General features: G+C 31.9%; 1 protein-coding gene across 1 annotated transcript in view; it reads right to left on the bottom strand.

Moving 5' to 3' along the window:
• The window catches only part of CaMKI (Calcium/calmodulin-dependent protein kinase I), a 106,600-nt gene that overhangs the window by 49,188 nt on the left and 43,498 nt on the right, over nt 1-13,914 (bottom strand). Inside the window, exons 4-6 of the mRNA XM_085820703.1 lie at nt 12,149-12,287; nt 11,665-11,788; nt 3,403-3,478 (exon numbers count right to left, since the gene is read on the bottom strand). Of these exons, the coding sequence (XP_085676829.1) occupies nt 3,403-3,478; nt 11,665-11,788; nt 12,149-12,287 (339 nt within the window). The remainder of the gene's footprint in view (nt 1-3,402; nt 3,479-11,664; nt 11,789-12,148; nt 12,288-13,914) is intronic.

Genomic DNA, 13,914 nt, shown 5'->3' with positions numbered 1-13,914 from the left:
CTTTATCCAAATCTGTGGCTGTGATTGGAAGAATTTTGATCTGTTGTAATTGAAAAATAGTTACATCATCCTGAACAGACAGTTGCACTGGTTCGTCGGTAATCGTGATAGAAAGTCAGCACTACCGTGCTCGTTTGTTTTACAGTAAATAATGTCAAAGAGGAATGACTTAAAAAAAAAGCCAAAGCGTAATGCAGGAGTCTTGTTGCTGCCAAAACTGGCATGCCTTTCTATGAAATGAAAATTACAACAAGAGGTTTAATGTAAATTTCCTGCCTTTCAAGTACAGAAAAAATTTTTTAGTTCCCCAAATAATTGACAAAGTTTCTTTATCGGTTTGAGAATATTTTTTTTTCCATTTCAGTCAGTTTTCTAGAAGCATATGCAATTGGCTTTTCTATTCCATTAGGAACTTTGTGAGAAAGTACTGCACCTAACCCCACTGGTGATGCATCAGTTGCTGATGTTAAAGGCAATTTTGGATCGTAATGCATCAAAACTTTTTGTGAACACAATTATTTTTTAATATTAGAAAAGCCTACTGACAGTTCTTCGTCTAAACCCATTTTGAGTTTTTCTTAGTTAGGTGGTATAAGGGAAGTCCCGTAAACATTCTTTGAGAGTCGAGCTTGATTTCATTAGATAGGTTTCTAGCCATTTTGAGTGAGCATCAATGATTATCAAAAACATATGCTAAAAAATATGTCCTGCATAATCGATGTGAATACATTCCATTGGAGTGCTTCGGCACTCCCAATGATGAAATTTTACCTTAGGAGAATCTATATTATGTTTTGCACATTCAGAACAGTTTTTAGTAGTATTTTTGATATCTTTATCTATACCATTCCACGTAAGATCTAGTAATTGCTTTCATCTTTACAGTCTTTAAATGTCCACGATGCAACTCTTTCAAAACATTCTCACGGTATCATTTTGGAATACAAAGGCATTGACCATACATTATACAGCCATCTTGGAGACTATACTCCATCTACCTTCCTTTCAACTCACCACCCCTTTGAAGTATTCGTATCAGAGAGCTGAGTTCTGCATCAATTTCAGTTCCTTTATCCAAATCTGTGGCTGTGATTGGAAGAGTTTCGATCTGTTGTAATTGAAAAATAGTTACATCATCCTGAACAGACAGTTGCACTGGTTCGTCGGTAATCGTCATAGAAAGTCAGCACTACCGTGCTCGTTTGTTTTATGGCAAATAATGTCGAAGCGGAATGACTTTAAAGCCAAAGCATAATGCAGGAGTCTTGTTGCTGCCAAAACTGGCAAGCCTTTCTATGAAATGAAAATTACAATAAGAGGTTTATGATCTGTAATTAATGTAAATTTCCTGCCTTTAAGTACAGAAAAAATTTTTTAGTTCCCCAAATAATTGACAAAGTTTCTTTATCGGTTTGAGAATCTTTTTTTTTTTTCCATTTCAGTCAGTGTTCTAGAAGCATATGCAATTGGCTTTTCTATTCCATTAGGAACTTTGTGAGAAAGTACTGCACCTAACCCTACTGGTGATGCATCAGTTGCCGATGTTAAAGGCAATTTTGGATCATAATGCATAAAAACTTTTTGTGAACACAATTATTTTTTAATATTTAGAAAAGCCTACTGCAGTTCTTCGTCTAAACCCATTTTGAGTTTTTCTTAGTTAGGTGGTATAAGGGGTTTGCGATGTCGCTAATTTAGGGCAAAAATGCTTCATAAAAATTAACCAATCCCAAAAAACTTTGAATTTTCTGAGCATTTCTGGGTTTTGGGGCTTTTGCAATCGCTGATATTTTTGTGTCAGTTTTATATAAACCATTAGCATGATTTTTATGACAAAAATTGTATCTCATCCTGAAAAAAATTACTTTTCTCTAAATTTAATTTCAGTCCGTTAAGTTTTACATTTCTTGTAGAAATTTTTTAAAGTATTTAAATGTGCCTCCTCATCAGACTCTGTTATTTGTGCATCATCCATGAAGGCTTTATACACTTCTATTCCTTGGAAAAGTCCGCCTATGTAACGTTGCCAGCGTTGCATTTAGCCCGAACATTAATTTCCTACACTTATATAATCTTTTCTGTGTGTTTATTGTTAGCAAGTTTTGAGTCTCAGAGTGTACTTTCATGTGCAAATAAGCATGTTTAAAATCAATTTTTGAAAAATGCTTTCCCCCGCTCAAACATGAAAATATTTCCTCAATGGTCGGCAAAGGGTGTTAATGCGTAACAATATTTGGGTTTACTGTCACCGAGTAGTCGGCACAAAGTCGTATAGAGCCGTCCGGCTTAACTACTGGTAATACCGGAGTTGCATATTCTGATGTTTCAACCTTTTCAATTATCCACTCTTTTTCCAAGTGATCAATTTCTTCATCTATCAGGCCTTTTAATACAAATGGTACTTGCTTAGCTCTACAAAATTTTGGTAAAACATTTGGTTTCAATTTAAGTTGAACCTCATAATTTTTTATCTCTCCTAATTTTCTGTCAAAAATCTCTTTATATTGTTCCAATAATTTATTTAAACTACTCTTTTGAGAGACAGAAATTGATTTAATTGAGGTCCAATCTAATTTTATCTCTGAAAGCCATTCTAGACCAAATATTGTATCCAGGTTTTCTTAAACAATGTAAAAGATTTAAGTTTTTCCCACTTATATGTTTTAAATACCTTAAATAAAATAAAAAAAGACTTGCATTTTGAATTTTATTTTACAAAATTTGTCGGAAATTTTTTAAACTCATTACCGATACCACTTGTTTTATGAAAAATTTTGTATATCTAAATAAATTTCGAATCTCTCTAAAAAAGAATCAAACTGTTCTTCGAGTTCATTATATTTTTCAAACTGAACCGAAACTTTCAAATTGTCCATTTGTGGAGTAATAACTGAAGTAAATCTCTCCATTAGAGCTCTATTCTGCTCTAATAACTCAGTTATAAGCTGCTCTATGCTGAATCCTCCGAAAGAAAAATGATTATAAAAGTTTCACGTTGAGCAGTCTTTGGGGAATTCTCTAATCCTCGAGTTATTCCAATAGCATTGAAACATGTCGCGAAGGCACTTTTCTTATTTCCAAAAATCCAACATCCATCATCGCCAGATGTTGTACATCCTTAGTAGGTAATTATTTCACAAGACACTCTGTTAAACTACATGTTACTTTATTATGTACAAAAGACCTCATCACTCGAATACACATATATCTTACAATTACTTGCATTCCAGTCTTAGTTCTGGTTTACAACTACTTCATGCGCTTGCGATGCTTGGCGCAGTGCCAGCTTTAAGTTTTTATTATGATTAAGTTGTACACCATGATACACCATGTGATACATACACCTGTGAAATTAAATTTAACAGTTTAAAAAAAGTATTAATTTTAAAACTTCATACATACAAAATATATGCAATGACTCCAATAGACCATACGTCTACAGCTTTGCCATAAGGTTTCTGAGCTAAAACTTCAGGAGCTGGAGGAAATAGATAGGAGGAAATTAAAAGCATTACACAGATAAATAAAAGATATGCATGTATTAAAAAATTAACAATACAAAAGGTCTAAAAAATGCAACATGTGGAAATTTAACAGTTGTATGTTTATATATCAGCGACACAATGAAAATAAGTATTTTTTAAAAATTGTAGTATTTTTTTATAGGCACATAAAGAGCACAACTCTTAACATCATACAGAAAAGAAATAAGAATTATGGTTATCACACATATCATATGAAAATACATTTGTTCAGTTTTATTTTCTTTTTGGAGGGAAGGGGAAGGAAGTACTCAGTCACGTTATTTCAGTTAATTATATGTTGTTCTCAATAATTAAGATAATTTTAGAGCTTTATTATCAATTTAATATACTATACTTAAGTATTACAGCAAAATCGATATTTTTAATTTGTCACAATTTTCTCTCTTCTTGTCTATACATCAGAGTATCTATTATGTTTGTGTGAAATACTGAAAACATCAAACATATAAAAATGAAAAAGTAAAAACTTTAGTACTCTGATTACTGAAAGCAAAAAATTTTTACTTTTAGTCACATTTTACTTTAGAATTGAAATATTTAGATGATGGTGAAGCAGGCAAGGGCTATCAGTCTTTTTACTATTATTTATGCATGCTTTGAGTCAAAAGGGAACATTTATTTCTTCAATGAAGTGTGAAGTAAGAAAATGTTTAGAAATATTTATTAAATAAAAGACTGCAACAGACAAACTCCGTTCCTCAAATATAGTAAAATATTATTTTTATTGAAAGAAAACACATAACTTTCAAATAAAGAAAGGAAGAGCAAGAAAATTCAATTATGACAGTTTTAGGTTTCCTTGATTAAACAGTCTTACAACACAAATAAGCAACCAGCTGAAAAGTTAACATACAGGATCATTATAATCAAAGTTTCATTTTCAAAAGCCTGTTAAAAATAGAAAAAAAAATAAGAATGATCTGAATATACATGAAGCAATGGCAATTTGTCTGGCAAAACAAAGAAAATAGTTCTAAATTTTATCAATGTATGGTGATACACCTGTCATTACATGCTAATTAAAAGACGTTACATGCATACCTAATAACAGAATAAAAACATGGAGTATGTGCCCATTATTCTGCATCTGAGAAGCTCATCATGACCCAGTTAATGAAGGATCGAGCTCAGCTTGTGAAGCTTTTATTCAAGAATGGTGATTAAGCTTCAAGTTCCCCAAAGACATTCTGAATATTAATGGGTATACGATGCAGTTTTAGTCCAACATCTACAATTTTAAGTATAGACACAGCCTTAGAGATGAAAATGAGTTTCATCTGTTCACAAAATGTTTCACAGCCCCACACTGTCCATTTTCACCCAAACAAGAAATTATAGGGCAAATGTTTGACATATTTGCAATGCACAATTTTGAATGGCTAGGATTTCAGGATGTTTCATAAAATTTTACAAACCATGCTGATAGGTATGTCTAATGATTAAACAATTCCCCATGCACTGCACATTCCCACATCACTTCTGGTCTCTTCTTGCCAATGCTATAGCCACCTCTTCCACTGATGTCAAAGCAACTGCTTTCCTCCCTGTGCCAGATCTGGTAAAATGAAAAAGTATCTTCGAATTTATAAATCACCTTCCACAGACCCTTGATAGACATCGGATTAGAGCCAAGTTTTATACCCATTAATGTCTAAACTTCTTCAGAGCAGTTACAGGACAGTCACCGTTCCTGTAAAAAGTTTAACAAGCAGAGTTCTTCCAGAATCATAAACAGCTTCTCAGATGCAGAATAATCAGAAATTCACATACTCTGTGTTTTTATTATGTCTAACATAAAATGTACATGTCACATCTCTTAATTAGCACATTATTACAACTACAGCGCCATGCTTTGATAAAATTTTGATTTTTTTCATTTCATCACACAACTTTGCATAGCTTCATGTATATTCAGGTCATAGTGACTGCTTTTTTTTTTTTTTTTTTACAGCCTTTTCAAACTGGAATTTTAATTATAAGCAACCTGTATATGTTCTAGGGGGGAGGGAAACTCACTTTACCAAGGAGCTATGAAGGGAAATTTTCTGAAAAATTAGCATGCCCAGCTGCCTAAAATAGTTATTATTAAAATGGAAAACTGTATATCAATTTTAATGAGTCCAGGTAGTGTTAAGTTCAGAAAAATAATTAATATTTAATTAGACATTTTGCAATTAAAATGCATTTTTATTTAAATTAATCAAAAATCAGAAAATATATTCTTAAGAATATGTGTTTAATGCCTTTAAATCACTTGGTTTGTTTAATCAATAAAAGATTAAACTTGAATGTTAAAAATGTAGCATCAATAGGTATTTTTGAAAGCAGGAGAGATGAAAAATGAGAAACGGCTTTGTCGGGACCACGAACCTCTAACCACGGACCTCTGGAATATCGAACCACAGACCTCTGGAATATGTGCCCAGTGTGCTGACCACTACACTATGAAGGAATGCTAAGACAGCAAGAGAAATACCTTAAATACTCCCCCTTTTTAAATGGTGGCTGGAGTTTAGGGGACTCAATTGCCAAATCCTGGGTGTGGAGAATCATCATCCACCACCCTGTCCCTGTTTGGGCACCAATGTAGAGTCATTAGGTATTTTTGAAAGCAGGAGAGATGAAAAATGAGCAATGCCTTCGCTGGAAATCGAACCACAGACCTCTGGAATATGCGCCCAGCATACAGGATCATATGTTACGAACGCATGCTGAGAAGGCAGGAGAAATACCTTAATTAAATATTTTACACTTTACTGAATGGCAACATGCTAGAGAATGGGAGATAAAAAAAATTTACTTCAGAGAGTGCTACAATTAGCATTTAAATAGTTTATTGGTTAAAACAAAGCTTAAATAGTTTATTTTTTAACATGCTGAAGATAAACATGTTTTATTCTCAACAGTGCTGTCACTTTTTGCTTTCAAGTCACTGAGTTTGTAAATCAAAAATTCTTACATTGGCACAAAAAATGAAATAAATCAAAAATTCTTACATTGGCACAAAAAATGAAATAAATCAAAAACAAATTCAAAATTTTGGCTTCAAGGCACACATACTTGAGTGGAGGACTGTGTGTGTTTAAAATTTAATGGCTCTAGGTGCTGTCAGTTTTCTGCAATGTGAGGAGTATACAGATTGTTCACTATAGTCCCGTTTACAAGAGCAGATTTAACCAGCAGCAAAAACCAGTTCTTCCAACACGTCCCATTCACACGGCGAACAAGCATTAACTGTCCCTCAGAATTGGAGGCAGAACTTGGTTGAATGTTCCTACCTCTCCGGAGCAGGGCAAATAGAGAGATTTCCCATACTGCATTGTGCCGTTCACTTAATTTTAGCAAACAACATGGCTGACATCCAACTGATAGCTCGCTGGACTTTCAGAGAAACAGTCGCTTTAATAGATATCTAGAAATGCGATGTCATCAAAACAATAGATGGAACCGTACGAAACTCAGAAATATGTAAATAAGTACAGACAAGGTTGTCTGATGCTCGGTATTCCAGAATTACTGTTCATATTGAAACTAAACACTCACATATCGGCTTCAACGCGACCAGGGGACTCGGTACCATTTGAATGATTTTTTTTTTTTCATTTAAGAAGTTTCATCTACTTTTTATGAATATTATTAAATGGTTTCGTAACACAAAATGATTTTAAGCTGAAAAAGCTTTTTTTGCCAGTAATTTTTTTTTAATTAAAATTTTTGGAAGAAATGTATAATAATTAAAATGTTTTAGAATTTTCAATGTTTTTCCTCCAGTTTTTCTTATTGTATTTATTATAGTGTTCTTAATATCCTTATGGGTCGATTTTGAAATTAATGAATTAGTTTTTAGGAAAAATTAAAAACATGTTTTTATGTAAAAACTTTGAAGCAAATATGATCTCAACCACATTTTCACTTTAAATAATTTTTTTCAGTACTTTGCAAAACTCATTCTTGTATCAATAAAGTATATAATTTTAGATAAGCACTAAAAATATTAAATAATTTAATCCATATCAATATAAGTTTTAGGACCTTAAGTAAAAGGATTTATCGAAAAAATGCAAACTAAGAAAACACAGTTTAAAGAATATAAACTGTCTAAATGGTCATAAAATCATTTCAAATGTCTTAAAAATTTTATTACTGAATTTCAGTACATATATATATATAAAATAAAGCTTAGTGCTATTGAACTGGTTAATATAAACATAAATTACAAGTTTCTATTTAATATCTTTGTAAAGCACGTTTAAAATAATTTTAATATATGAACTAATTATAAAAATATATTTTCTAAAACATTTATTAAAATTAATAATAATACTTTGTCATTTTATTCATTTTTTCAAAAAGCAAAGTTTGAAATTTTAAGAGCCACAAAACATTTTATTTAAAACCATTCAGCAGCATAGGTGATTTATTTTATTCTTTTAACCATTTGATCTTGAACATAAATTGAATTTTAAATTAATTTAGGTGTATTTTCATTAATTAAAGAGTTAATGGCGCTTCGATGGCTTCTATAGAAATAGTAAACAACGTCAAAAAAAGATGTAAGCAAACGTTAGAAATCCGCCAATCCATTTGGCGTTTGTGACATCATTGCTCGCAGTGGCTTATGGGTTAAGGGATGGAAGAAGATGTGCATCTGAACTGGTCCTGAAGGCGAAACTGTTTCATATCCCCGTTTCTCTCTAATACAAACGGTAGCTGCTTGAAAGAGCATTGCATGTGAACGGGGCTTAGTAAAGAAGTTCAGACAAAAAAACCAATAATATGCAAACTTAATTTTAATGATGAGTATACATTATGCTAGAAAGCAAAGACTGCATAGTCAAATAATGAATGAAAGCACTCTAAACAGATAAATCTAAAACTGAAATAGTTGAAGAAAAAAGAAATTATATTAACACAATGATCGAATAGAAGGTATAAAATGCATAGACCCTGCTATGAAGCTCTTATTGTTCACGGCTTCAATTTGGCAGGCTGAAATGTCACTTTCCACTTCTGCCTGGAATACAAAGACTCTTCAGTAAATATTTAGTCAAAGTATGGTGAACTAATTGCATCACCCTTTAAAAACATAAAAACAAAAATATCCAGAACAGGTAGTCTTACTTGATTTTTGAAAATTTGTTAAATGTTGTCAGTTAGTAATACTTATTACAAGTGAAAATATAGAACATCATTCATTGACTGAGTTCTTGACAAAACAAGACATAACATCCAATAGATATTCATGAAAGTGAGGTTGCAATCTAAGCTGATATGCACATTTTATGCTATGTTTAGACAATATCACTTGAAGTTAATCCCAGATCAGTTCACAATATGGATGTGATCATTAAAGAAATATGTCTAAAAGTCCAGGAATACCACACAAAAAATAAAGAAATGACAGTTTGTTATATCATCATAGAAATGGGCATTTTTATTGGATTAGTGAGCAAAATCTAACATGAAAACCTGCTGCTGTTGAAAGTAAGAACCATATAGGTAGCATAAATGTTGATCACAGATCTGAAGAACAGGTTAAAAATTCTCAAGAACTCTTCATTACAAATGGGCAACAGAATCTTTTATTCAGAGCTAATCACAAGAAATGAAGAATGCTTTTGCGATTGAAACTCAGAAATTAAATAATAGAGAATGGTGCAGAAAAAAAATGGTTCTCCTTGAACATGAGTTCAAAATCCAGAAAACTCTAAGGAGGGTTTGGGCATCATTATTTGGTGAGAAAAATTACTTCTTACTGATTTTATAATATATAATACCGAGGTAACAATTATTTATTATTTTTACTTCTTTACTCAAAACTAAAAGTCACAAAAGTGTTTATTTTGCTCAATGTTTCAAACACATACAACTCAGATTTCACACACTGCTATTCAGCAATGCAAATTTCTCTCCTTTACACCATTATCACTACAGCAGCCTTAAATTACAACTACTCATTTAAAAAACGGAAGCAGCATTCACATGTTTCATGTTACAGTGATGAAAATGACTTAAAAAACCCCATTCAAGAATGGTTTAACCCTTTATGGTACGCTACCTTTTAAAGTTGGAACTTCGATTTAAAAAAAAAAAAAAAAAAGGTAGGCAGTCTAATTAGGCCTAGAATAGTGCACAAGTAAAATTTTGTGAAGATAGCACTTATCGTTTTAATTCAGTGGGTGTGGCCGAAGCAGGCACACTGATTGAATACAGCTTCTAAAAGAGTGCTGAAACCAGCATTGCTGGGAAGTGCATAAAAGAGTAAGAGATTTTGCCTATGATTAAAAAACACTAGATTCTGAATACCGTAGCATATTTAGCATTACCAAGGTTGTGCCACGGGAAGACCTGCTACTCTACACCCCCTAAAAAGCTCTTTTTTGGTTATATGATGATTACATGCATATGCATGGAAAAAAAAGGTAACTTGGTTATATGATATTTATATTATTCATATTTACACTTTAGTCTATTTTTTTCCATGGTGGTACTTTTCAAAGAAAGTGACACCACCTTTAAAAAACCACAACCCAATATTGCATGTTTCGCACATGTACTAGGATCCGTATCAGATTCACTATCTGATTCACTGAAATCTGAAGTCAGAATCTAATAGTGATATTCGTGTAGCATTTTCAGTGCTTCAGAAATGGTCAGCCCTCTGATCCTCTATAATCCGTTTGGGAAATAATTAAAAATTTGAAAAAATAAACTAATATTATATCTACAAGAAAATATAAACTATAAAATTAGAAATTATAAACTATAAAATAAAATTAAATAAACGTCTACAACTCAAAACTATTAAACATAGCCCTAGCGAAACTTTGAAAGAAAGCGAAAGAGAAAAAGAGAACTGCTCTAGTGGAAAAACAAACAGCTAACTGATAAAATTACCATTGACCTTCAGAAAATCACCCCAACAATTTGTTAGTTGATAACCAAACATCCCCTCAAAAAAAAAAAAAAAGGAAGAAAAGTGAAAAACAGGAAATGAAACACAGATGTGGACCCACCTTTCTGTTGTCAATGAACTGACTGATGAAATGCGGAAAAACAAAGAATACAGACTCTCAGTTGTCCTAGATTATCGGAGGTTTACCATTCGATTTTAGGCAAGATTTCAAGGTAAAAATTTAAAACTAATATAGAATAAGGAGATTAGCATAGAGCCAACAAAATAACATAGAAATTTCTTTTCAAACAATTCCTTTTATACCCTAAAAAAATCTGGATGATTTCCTTGAAAAATGAGGCTCTTAAAAAACTAATTATGGCTAAAATATATGGACTGGTTTGTGATGAACTCGCATCTACTATAAATAAAGAAGATTCAGAGTAACCTACAGTAACATATAAATCCTTTTTCATTCAATTTTTCTGTGCATACAGAAGGAAATTTTTAGGTGTGCCCAGACCGGGCGCACTATGCCGCAAAGGGTTAAGGGCTGTCATAATTTTTTCTGCCCTAAATTCTATGCTTAATGGATCCGTGTTAAGCTGCAGTAATGGTCATAAAATCATTTCAAATGTCTTAAAAATTTTATTACTGAATTTCAGTACATATATATATATAAAATAAAGCTTAGTTAAGTTAATAAGGTTGAGAGGAACTAAGCAGAAACCTAGGAAAATAATTTTAATAATATTGTGCAAGTATAATTAAGTACTTAAAATTTACTGAAAAATTTGTAATTTACAAAATTTTAAATAGATTGGTCTTTATTTAATAAAAAATAAAATAACATTTTTGTACATAAAATTACAACCAGCACATTATTTATGGGAGGTCATGAAAAGTCTGTATCATCTTCAGATTAGAATGGATTATTTAATAGCACCAAAGTAAATTACACTAACTGCTTGCATGGGATTCAAGTTATCCTAGGAATAGAGATGAAATTATGGAATGAACATTAAGCAATAGATGGAATAAGGAATGATGATGAGCTGTATCTGTAGCACATTTTCATAAGCTTAAAATGAAGCTGTGTGAGATGTGCTAATGAAATGACAGATATCTCTATTAATTATTACAGATATTCCCTCATTTACAGTTTTTCAGTGTTGTTGGCTTAAATAAAATGCTATAAATAAAATGCTAAATTGTTATACATACCTACATATCCTGGGGTCCCACAAGCAGTTGCCATTATTCCTGAATCTTCCATTTTGGAGAGACCGAAATCACTAATCATGATCTTGGAGTCTTCATCTGGACTATAGTATAATAAGTTTTCTGGCTATTAAACAGAAAAGAAAAGAGAGTAATAATTATTAAAGACAATAATATACAGGCTACGACTTGACACACAATACACATATTTATAAAAAAATGTAATGAATTTTCAAAGGAATGGTTTTGTAATTATTTTTCATGCAATTCTTTCTTTTTTCCCTTTCTTTTCTTTATACATATGCACACACATATATATTAGAATAACAAGATTTCATAACTGGGAATAATTTTTTCATCATTGTAAGCCTGATTCAAATGGAATTTACAACTTATATCTTGATATTACTGTGAAATAATTGATTAATTAATCAGTGGTTGAATTAATACTATGAGATATTACAACAATATTTATAATCCACATTACCTTCAAATCTCTATGAACAACACCTTGAGAATGCATATAATCTACAGCTTCTAAAATTTGCCGAATTAGATGACTAGCATCTTTTTCAGTGTAACTTCCTTTCTCAACAATTCTATCAAATAATTCACCCCCTGTTACCCTGAAATAAAGAGAAAATGACATAAGATAATGTAAGTTCTGCAATGTTGTTAAATCCTTTTTAGAATAAATGTTTCTTTTTAAACATCTGTCAAAAATAAATAATACATTCTCTCTAAAAAGAAAGGTGGTGGTTGTGATGGTGGATTTATTGGCACATAACCTGAAAGGTTTTATGTGCCAAACACATGTTAAATATGTTAAAACAACAACTTCATATTTTAAACACAAGTTTAAAAAACGGCCGACTTAAAAATCAAGTTAATGAGTATAATTACGCCAAGGTGAACAATATATAAAAACTCAGATTTTTATAAATAACAGAGATAAAATCAAACGATCAAGAAGCAAGTCACACTCATTAAAATACCTCAAAAGTCTGTTAAAATAAGAACATTCTACTAAAAAGATACTAGAAGGTAACTAACTATGAGTGATTCGAGACAGGCCAATTCTTAAATGAGTTAACAAAATCTCCCCCTTTCAATTCCTATTTGCATCCTAATGCTTTATTATCAGTTTTATATTACTTAATTTATTATTCCATTGAATAATATCAACTGAATAATAAATTACGAATCCTAGAGTGCTTGACATTTACCAAAAATCTTAACGTCAATTATCATGCTGGTATCATTAAAAGAAACTAAAACACTGGATAGACCCGCAGCAGACTCTCCTTTGATATTTGCTGGTTTGTTGCTCTTCATCCCAATATGTCTGGGAACTCAACAATAAAGAATTTTGTCGCCACGAGTCTTTAAATTGAGATTAGAAATTAAAGAAGGTACACAATAAATAGGAGCGAATTCTGAAATGAGTACAAATCTTGGTGAAATGTTTGTACAGGATCTCGCCAGTACTTCTCTTATCAAAATAGTGAAAAACATCCAGAAGTTGAATTTGCACATACTCTCAAGGCAGAATTTAGCTGCTTCACTGAGTATTTATACCAAACATGCAGTATGTTTCAGTTAACAACTGAACTCTTCCGAGGAATGGAAGCACACAAAGACTCGACAAACAAAATGTTATAACAGTTACCAAGCACTGGGAGACAACTAGGCTCTGAAAATATATTGAAATAATAAGAGAGACATCTGCTTACATCTGAACTGAAGCAATGATTCAGAGCAGTACACATATAGATCCTGTAAAAGAGATGCCCTGAAAGATTTAAAACAAATCCACAGAGCCTGATGATAGAACAGATGAACAAGATCTATTTTCTGTAAAACAAAAGGCCTTCCTGATCCATAAACAAGTGAGTCATAATCTAATCTACAGTGAAATAGTGCTCTGTGAATATGGAGCCGTGAGCTACTTTCTGCAAGCCAGGAAGTTGTAACCAAGACTTTAAAGATGTTTACTGTTTTAAAATACTTCTTTATCAAGTAATGGACAAGTAGAAGAAAAGTTAGCTTTCTGTCAAACATTATTCCTAGAAAATTCAGTTTCAGATAGAACGAGAAATAATAGATCTTATAGATGAAGTTCAGGCTCAGAATGAAGGTTACGCTTTCTACAAAAGTGAATGAAAATGTCTTCTTCTTTTCCATCTGACCATCCCTGATGCCTATTAAGAGTAATTTGTAATTGTCTTTCTATATAAATCTCATGTCTGCACC

The sequence above is a fragment of the Stegodyphus dumicola genome, chromosome 7, assembly GCF_044657685.1.
Source record: "Stegodyphus dumicola isolate Sdum_Otavi_A_Nest chromosome 7, ASM4465768v1".
NCBI classification, from domain to species: Eukaryota; Metazoa; Arthropoda; class Arachnida; order Araneae; family Eresidae; genus Stegodyphus; species Stegodyphus dumicola.
The sequence above is the reverse complement of the archived record's forward strand: the minus strand, read 5'-3'. Positions and strand labels throughout refer to the sequence as shown.